The 9,681-nt window shown below is 36.2% G+C and overlaps 1 protein-coding gene across 1 annotated transcript; it reads right to left on the bottom strand.

Moving 5' to 3' along the window:
- Nucleotides 1–812: 812 nt before the first annotated feature.
- LOC131036708 (linamarin synthase 1) lies at nt 813–2,493 on the bottom strand. Its single transcript, XM_057968669.2, has 2 exons — nt 2,011–2,493; nt 813–1,900 (listed from the first exon to the last, which is right to left on the bottom strand). The coding sequence occupies exons 1-2, from the start codon at nt 2,483–2,485 to the stop codon at nt 969–971; spliced, it is 1,407 nt and encodes a 468-aa protein (XP_057824652.1). The 5' UTR covers nt 2,486–2,493; the 3' UTR covers nt 813–968.
- Nucleotides 2,494–9,681: the final 7,188 nt, after the last annotated feature.

Raw genomic sequence — 9,681 nt, 5'->3', positions numbered from 1 at the left:
TGCTTTATGGTTTCATAATATCAATAGGTGATTTTGCTCAGCCACAACAATAGCTAGGTGATTATGTAGGCAATAATAGCCTTCAACCATTTTAAAGAAGGCCTCGTATAGTGCATGCCAAGGTTTGAAATTTAAATGAAACGGTCTTGTCTACATTATTCTCTAAATCTTCTTTTGTGCCCTCTCATTCTAAGCTCGGACTTAAAACTAAGAGCAAAGTGTGAATAATGGATAATAACATTTGTAAAGAAGGTTACTTCCATGTTGTGGATAATAACTACACTCAATGGGAAGGACACGCCATCAACAATTGTGGTAACAAATAACTAGCCCACAAAAATGTTTTTACCAAGATAAAATCTCTTAAATTTCATGGTCAATAATTTATATTAACAACCGAAAACCCTAAACCTTAGCCTTTTATCAAGACTTACGTCGGATACAAAATTAGGGTTACAACATTGCCAGCCAATAGAAAAATAACACCTGGTGCCTTTATAAATTGACATCAAGGGGCGCTGCCCCCAAACCCCCGTCAAAAATTAGGGGAAAACCGCGCCCATAGAAGTAGAGAAAATTTAACCTCCGAATTTGATTAGACTGCATATAACAACAACTTTCTATTGCCTCCATAAATGTAACGAGTCACGATGGGTTAAATTCTTTTTATATAAAGATTCTTGCGTGTAAGTCATTGTGTCTACGAATTTTTTATAGTTGAGCATAAGCATCGCTAGCGAATTCTGTTTATACTATAATAGGTATCAATATAGATTCTTTGTTTTAAGTCTGCACCAAGCTAAATATCAATGTAGGTAAAACAAAACCATCATATTACTGCTTTTAATTTCAGAAAGAATGGAAGTTTCTGAATACTCCGACTCCCCCTCTATCATGTAGACTTTAAACAAAACATTATAAAGAAAAACAACCAGTGACCCACAAGACAATACAGAATCCATAAAAATTCAATTGCCTATCTTGATCTGCATCTGCCTTAAAAATTCCTGCATATTCTTGTAGGAAGCTCCGCCCTCTTTGACTGAAGTAATTGCCTTGTCTTTGAACTGCTTCAGTCTAACTCTCATCTCTCTGCTCTGCTCATCTCCCAAATTCATCAACTTCCTCACCAACGCTTCCACCTCTTCTCTTACAACATTTTCCCTCATCTCATAACCCACCTTCCAAACATCATCTACAAATCTCCTGTTTGTCGGCTGCTCTGCAAAGAAAGGCCAGCATATCATGGGCACGCCCGAGCTTATGCTTTCAAGTGTTGAGTTCCATCCACTGTGCGTAAGAAACCCTCCCACAGAGAGATGACATAGAACCCTAATTTGTGGTGCCCAGCTAACGAAAAAGCCTCGCTCCTTGGTTCTCTCCATAAACTTACCAGGCAGAACGGCAGACTTGCCTTGGAGAAGATCAGGACGGATAGCCCACAAGAATGGCTGATTACTTGCCTCCAATCCCCATGCGAACTCCACAATCTCTTCATCTGATAACACAGTGATGCTTCCGAAGCACACATATATTACTGATGATTCTTTTTGCTTGTCCAGCCACTCCAGACACGACTTTTCTTCTTTCCATATGCTGCGTTCTGTGCCTGCGATCCCATCGCCATAGCCTTCAGAGCTGAGCAAAAGTGGACCGATGGAGAGCACTTTGTTATTGAATTTAGCATTCAGATCGTTCAACACGGGTTCTTCTAACTCTTGAAAAGTGTTGAGCAAAACTAAGGAAGCCTGGTGAGTGTTTTGCGCCTCCCTCAGCAGGTACTGAAACATATAATCCTCAGCATCGGTTACTGTGAGAAAGCTGGGCAGATCTTTCACACGCAGAGCTTCCATTTCAGGAATACAAGTGATGACGTCGTTCTTGCAGCTACCACTATCATCTGTAACCCAATCAACAAGACTGATTAAATGGGTAGAAGAAAAGATGCATAAACAAGTTCTTATACATAAATCACTAGAAGAGAAACAGGGAGTTTTCACTTTTCACTACCTTTTAGCGGGATATAGCCTTGTTCAATGAGGAGGGGCATATAATAATAGGCAGAGAAACCGCAGGCACTAGTTGTCCAAAAGGCAACTCTGGGTACGCCAAAGTTGTCGGCGATCTGCTGAGTAAAAGAGAATACCCCGTCTGCAACGATTATTGTCAGCGGAGGCAGGCAGACCGATTGCATAATCTTTTCAACAATATTGTGGACGTGAAATGGGGCATGCTTTTGCAGGGACTCGCAAAATTCGGGCAACTTCAAAGTGCGGACATGATCAGGCGGAAGACCGTCTGGGAAGCTCACGAACTTCATGTACTGAGTAGACGTAGGATTCAACAGCTTCTCTATAAAATCTGTGTTAACAAACGTTACCACAATATGGTTGGCAACGAGAATGTTGGCTAATTGCATAAGGGGATTAATGTGGCCCTGTGCAGGAAAAGGAAGCAGCAGTGCATGGCCTCTAACACGATCCATAGTCCACCTCTAAGCAGTGCAAACGTGAGATATTTCCCGAATTATTTGTTGTATTTATGGAGCAAACGTTCCACATGGACCATGTCAGCACCTCCTGTCGGTTGATGCGTCGGACAATTTAAATGACGTGGTAGTCATCATCTTTTTTGTTATGCTCCATATTTAGATAGTTTTCTTTTCGCACTGACAAGAAAATGGATTTTTAGGGAATGCCGTCTTTGACAGGCTATTAAAGCATATGGACAGAAAGAATGTGTCGACTTGTACTTAATTTCATTGCAACGAGAATAGTGTACAGATACCTTTATTTTTTCTCTTAAGATTTCATTAGCTTGTTTCAAATATGATAATGAGTAGATGTGTTTGTATGACTGCACCAGTTTTAGTTCTAATAAATCTAATTATTCAATTAATTTAGTCAATCAGTATGAATAATTCAAAATTTTGAAAAAAAAATTATAGTATAAATTTAATTTTTATTTTAAATAATTTGTTCTTATTTTTTCTTTTTTTTTTTCATTTTATTGATTAGTGTAAGAAGAGAATTCAATTTTTTTCCAAAAAAAAGCACATTTTAAAACATGTAATAATATGTACAAAATATTAAATAGATGTCAGATTCATAAGTTGTGAGGTCCAATTCATGGTCCACTATCTATAGTACCAGGATGCCAAATTAATATCGTGTTTCTTGTTTTTAAATAAAAGTGCTATGAATTTGTGTATGCAATGAATAAGGTGTCTGTACATAGACAAACCACCCTTTTAAAAAGACCTATGAACAAGAAAAAAAGTTGAAAATGATTTGCCAAAGAAATGATGTTTTCATAACTAAATTTAATTTAATTAAAATAATTATATTTATTTTAATAAATAATTACTATCTATTTTAATAAATTATTATTATTTTAAAATAATAATTCTTATTATGTTCAATGTCTCACATCATTGTCTTTCACCTTTTCAATATGGGTCCATCTCTCATACTAAAGTTTTCTTATCTAAATTAAATTTTATTAAAATAATTACATTTATTTTAATAAATTATTATTATTATATTTATATCGATCTACACAACTTTTTTAAATTGAATAACTAAATATAATATTTGTAATAATAAAATATGATTGAAAAAAATAACTAAAAGCACACAATTCTCGACCAAAACAACTTCAATTTTGATTTTCTATTATCATCCATAATCTTGTGAATAGTTTTAAATTCTAGTTTGGATTATTGATAAATGCATGTGTCCCTTTAGATTCTTTTATATTAATTATTAATTAATTATCTACTCTCTAATTGATTGGATGCAAAATATAATCCAACAATATTACCTTGTCAACATATGCCGCTATTGCCTAACATCATTAATTAATTAATAATTAATATTAATTTACCCTTTCAAAGTCGTCTTCTCCTAATAAGGCGGAGGATATATCTAAATAAACAAGCCAAATCTCTCCATTATTTTGGTTTCCTAAAAGATCCATGGGCATCGCTGATTTGACTTTTATTTTTTTTAATGTTGTGGCTTTCAAATTATATAATTTTAAATAGAATTATTTGACTTTATTTATTTTGTTTATATTATTAATATTTAAAAATTTATTTTTTATAATATATTTATTTTGGCTTTGTTTGTTTTTAACTTTGAAAATGTATATAAACCTACTCATTTTTTATTAATTTATTAATAGATATTTTTAAAATATGATGTCTTTATATTTTAAAAATAAGCATCTATTTTACGTGAAGGAAATGGCGAAGAAGTTGCAGAGCAATGGCAGGAATAAAGGGGTTTCAACAAAAAATGAAGACAATGGTTGTGAGGATGACAATGAAAATCTCACATTTCCTTTTATTGATGTTTCGAATGAAGTTGAGGTCGATAGAGAGTTGATGCAAAGTCAAACTGTTATATGCAAGATTATTGGTAAGAGAAGAACTAGGATGGCAATCAAATCTTGGATTGAGAGGATATAGAATACAAAGTGCATTGTTAAATTTCTGCCCAAGAACTTCTTCAGAGTGGTGTTTGCTTCAGAAGAAATAAGGAATAAAGTGTTTTTGGGAGATGTGTGGATGTTTGAAGATAGCGCCCTGTATATTCAACCCTGGGCCCCGAACTTTAATCCTTTGAAGTGCTCTCCATATGATTCCTCGATCTGGGTTAGACTATATAACTTGTCGATTGAGTATTGGAACGAAGAATGTTTAGATAAGATAGGGAGGACCTTGGGTACTTTGATGGAAGTAGATGAATACATTTCAGACAGAGATCAGTTTGTGTATGTGAGAATGAAGTTAGCAGTTGTCATGGAAATCCCGAGAAGTATAGAATTGGTGGTTAACAGTCGACTTTGGGACCAAGAGTTGGAAGTCGAGAGGACCAATCTCTCTGGATTCGAAAACAAGAGAAGGGGGCTAGGCAGAATGTTTTTAGGCCTCTGAAATAGTTTTACTCAAGATGGACCTCGAAAAAGGATGTCTAGAAGGATTTGCCTAAGTCAGATCAAGTAGTTGCCCCGATGAAGGTAGTTACTTCCGACAAGGGAATGGTAAACCATAAATCTCCCTCGAACAATCTGAATAATGATCTAGGCAGAAAGATATCGGATTTTGGATTGAAGGTAGAAGGGAGTAGGAGGCTGGTGAGGACAATATGGAGGTGGGTAGATTGGAAAAGGAGGCATAGGCCCAACCATCTATTTTGAAGGTAGGGGATCCCGAAGTCAGACAAGAGGCAGGGAATATTTGTGTGGTTGAAACGGTTGGGTTGGAGGATTTAGAGATGGAAGAAATGTGGCTTTCAGAGGATAACGGGTTAGGGGAGGATTTGTTGGATATCAATGATATAAAATGTCTTAGTCAATTTGCGGCAAGTCAGATTGGTATTTCTAAGAAAAGAGGAGGTAGGAAGACCAATAAGGGTAAGTGCACAAAGATGGTGTGCAAAAAGGGGGTATAAGTGGACACTTTTTTCTAAAATCAGGTGAACCTAAACTTGGAGGCGAAAGTTGAAAGTCATCCACTCAAGATATGAAGATAATCAAAGAACAAATATTATAGTACTTTGAATCTAATTTCCAAACTACCAAACTTTTTCAAAATTGGATAAGATTAAGGGGGTCAAATCTTTCGCACATGAAAAATAGACCTTGTTTTTTTCAAAAAAACATAACATAGTGTCTAACGTGCGCATCAAAAAAGTCATAGTTAGATTTAGTATTTTTACAAATCCTTTGGCAGAAAGATAGTTAAGAGTGAGCACTAGAAGTTGTGTATTTTTTTGTAATATTTTGTTGAGCATTTTTTTTTTCTAATTTTTCCAATCGAGCACATCTTGAAAAATCAAGTACTTGTTCATGCGCAAAGCATAACTTGCACCAAAACAATCGAAAATAGAATTTATTTATTTTTAAATTGTAAAGAATAAAGTGCACTACAATAATATATAAAGTTTTTAAAATTTGGATATTTAGATCAAAAGTTATTAAAAAAAATGGTACACGTATGTCTCTAAGAAATATGGAGACACTGGTAAAAGAAATTCAATAATAATATGTTATTTTTGTTCAAATTTTAAAAAAAAATATGGTTAGAAATATCAAAAGATGGGTGAAAATATGGTGGCAATTTTAGAAATACCCACTTGATGAAGTGTAAACCTGATGATGACAAATTCGAGAAACCAAGTTGATAAAACAAAACACGTCAAAAAGGAGGGAAATGGAGGGAAATCAAACTTCCAACCCACAACTTTGTCATCCAAGCCTATTCACAAGCCTAAACAGTCAAAAGCACGTATGGGCTCCCTATACTATAAACAGTGCATACGGGATATATTTTAAAAACAAAACCGCGTATGGGGTGTCTTTACAATAAGCAGTGCATACACGGTGTTAAAGCTAAAACAACACGTACGCGCTTCTGCCCATGTTTAAAATGTGGGTGTGTGCATACATATATGTATATGTATAATATGTAAAATATGATATTTCATATATATGTGTGTGTGTGTGTGTGTGTGTATATACATAGATATGTGTGTGTGTGTGTATATGTATATGTATATGTATATGTGTATGTGTATGTATGTATAATAATATATAATATATTATGTATCTTATTGTACTATATTGTATACCTCTCTCTCTCTCTCTCTCTCTCTCTCTCTCTCTCTCTCTCTCTCTCTCTCTCTCTCTCTCTGGACCCCACATAACACCTAATGACCTCTTCGGACCATGCATGATATCTCAACGGGTCAAATGGTGTCTTAAGGGGTCATATGGTGTTGTAACACATTCATGGCTCAATTAGGACCCCACGTGACCCCTAATGACATCATGTGACATGTATTCCTCTCCCCCCATCTCCCTCCCTCTCTTTTATTTCCCTCTCTCTCCCTCCCTCCCTTCCTCCCCCATCTCTCTCTCTCTTTCTCCCTCTCCCTCTCTCCCTCTGGATCCCACATAACACAACATGACCCTTTAGGAGCATATGATGCTCTAAGGGGTCATACAATGTCCCGAGGTGGCAAGATGAACCATTATTACAATATAAAAAGCAATGTCAATATTTCTTACAAAATTAGACATAGGACACCATATGACCCCTTAGAACACCATATGATCCATAACAACACCATATGGTGTCTTAAGGGGTCATATCGTGTCTTAAAGGGTGGTAGGACACAATATGACCCCTAAGGACACATTTCATGACCCATAACGACACCTAAGGGGTCATATGGTGTCCTAAGGAGTCATATGACATTGTATGACCCCGCATAACACCACATGACCCTTTAGGAGCATATGACATCCTAAGGGGTCATACGGTATCCTAAGGTGGAAAGATGAACCATTATTACAATATAAAAAAGTAGTACCAATACTGCTTAAAAGACTAACAAACCAGCATGCTCCCCTTCTCTCCCTTCCTCCATAACCCATCCCTCTCTCTCTTATTCTCTCCCTCCCCACTATTCCTCTCTTTGTACCCCCTTTATCTCCCTTAATTTATATAGTTGTATTGCAATTAGGTCTACCATGTAGTGGTCACCATTTGGATGAACAGTAGACCTAATAATCCCAAGGTCCACAGTTTAAGCCACAGAGGCTATGCTTTCCTTGATATTCTTAGCTTTTGAATCAATGTACAAAACCCATTTTGCATCATCCCTCAACCACACTCCTATTGTTGGGATTTGGGCAATCTTTGGTAATGCATATTTTTTTCCATCCTCTCTCTCTCTCTCTCTCTCTCTCTCTCTCTCTCTCTCTCTCTCTCTCTCTCTCCTTTTCCATTCTCTCTCTCCCTCCCTCACCCTCTCTCTCGCTCTCTCTCTTTCTCCCTCTCCCCTCTTTACCTCCCCCTATTCCCTTTATCTTCCTTACTTTATATTGTTGTATTGCAATTAGGTCTACCATGTAGTGGTCACCATTTGGATGAACAGTAGAACTAATAATCCCAAGGTACACAGTTTGAATAGAATAGGCTATGCAGTAAACAGGAACAATAATGACAATAATGACAACATAGAAAACACACCATAACATAAAATGTTTAATGAGGAAACCCGGTGTGGGAAAAACCTCGGTGGGATTTGTGACCCACAATATTCACTCACTGGCCAATGAATAAATATTAGTTACAATGAGGGCCCTGCACATGCAGGAAGGCCAACTGCCTAGAGCTCACTACTCATTCACAAGATAGAAGTCTCACTGACTTACAAAATGGATTATGAAAATCCAATACAATGTACTGTTTCAAATCGGCATCAACTATGCCAGGGTTAGTACCGGTTTAAGCTCATACTATAACCATAAACCTTATACAAAATCTGCCTTATGCATTCACATATATCTTCCTTCTTATTCTCTCATTCCTATCCCATCTTCATTCTACCATACATCTTATAAAAGATCTATAAGATCTCATACATATATATGAGTCTATTACAATATGCCATGTCAGCTTTACAAAAGATAATTTTAATAAACAAAAGTTTATTCCTTGTCGACTGGAGTATTGGTATGCATTGTAGCCACTGTCAGTGAAGTGCCTATTGGTGTATGTAGATGTCTATGCTGGTGGCGGTGCCTGCCGATGTCTTTACCAGATAAATGTCAAGTGGTTACCAGAAGGTTTCCATCAATGACAACACCATCATTTCTCATTAGAGTGTAGAATGCCAACAATCTCCCCCTTTGGCATTGATGGCAACACTCATGAGAAAAATCCAAAAATTGTTACCAAAAATATGTGCTCCCCCCGAGCAGATGATCTCCTCTGAATAGCCATTTTTCTCTGTCCACTACTCCCCCTTTGACATCAATGACAAAGGTTGTCAAAAATTGTCAAATGAGTGTAAAATTTCACCTTAAGGTTTGTAACCAGTTGGTTACAATCTAAAATATGTCAGCCAAAACCAAGTTTAAACTCTACATGAATCTATTGTAGTCATTCATGGTTGCCTCAGTTTGTTGGATCATGTCGGTGAGATGATGCATATGCTCCTCCGGTGATCTTTCCCTTTGAATGAATGCCTTAGAGATATCATTTCTCAGAGAGATAAGGTTTTCCAACTTGGGACCAAGTTTGTACTTAAGCTCTCTAGCATTTGCTTTGATCCTTTCTTTTTCCTTCTCAAAATTCTCCAACTTTTCCTCAAATCCTACTATTTCTTGCTCAATAATTGATATAGGTTCAGATGAACCAATAATGTTATCAGCTATATCATCTATCTCCTTCTGCACTCTACTTATTTCCTTTTCAATGTCCTGTGTCAACAGATGTGGCTTGCATGTTTCTCTGTACAGTTCCTTATATTCCAAAAATTTTGTATTCAATGCCAGTAAAAGTGTGTTAATGTGTTATGTGCACCACTTTATTGTATCCTCAAAGAATTTTTCCTTTTCTTTTTCAACTTTCTCTTTGAATGTATCCTCATTCACCTTATCAACTGTTATTACATTGTCGGTAATGAATTTGGACAATGTGTCCAATTGACCTAAAGAATCCTTTACATGATCTATACTACATTTTGGTGCAATCATATTAAGAATAGGTATTGTATCATCAATTTCTTTATAAGACAATGCATTACAATCAGTTATCTTCTTAATAGAGTCCAAGAGTACCTCTGTCACATTAGTAGGCCTGAATTCACTTAAAGAAGTACCAGA

Source organism: Cryptomeria japonica, chromosome 10 (genome assembly GCF_030272615.1).
Source record: "Cryptomeria japonica chromosome 10, Sugi_1.0, whole genome shotgun sequence".
Lineage (NCBI taxonomy): Eukaryota > Viridiplantae > Streptophyta > Pinopsida > Cupressales > Cupressaceae > Cryptomeria > Cryptomeria japonica.
Note: the sequence above shows the minus strand (reverse complement) of the source record. Positions and strands in the feature narration are given on the sequence as shown.

Excerpts from the sequence above, each read along its gene's own strand:
- LOC131036708 (XM_057968669.2), bottom strand. The coding sequence starts at position 2,485 with ATGGATCGTGTTAGAGGCCATGCACTGCTGCTTCCTTTTCCTGCACAG. Across the intron at positions 1,901-2,010 it reads AGGCTATATCCCGCTAAAAG|ATGATAGTGGTAGCTGCAAG; the intron begins GTAGTGAAAAGT and ends ATTGGGTTACAG.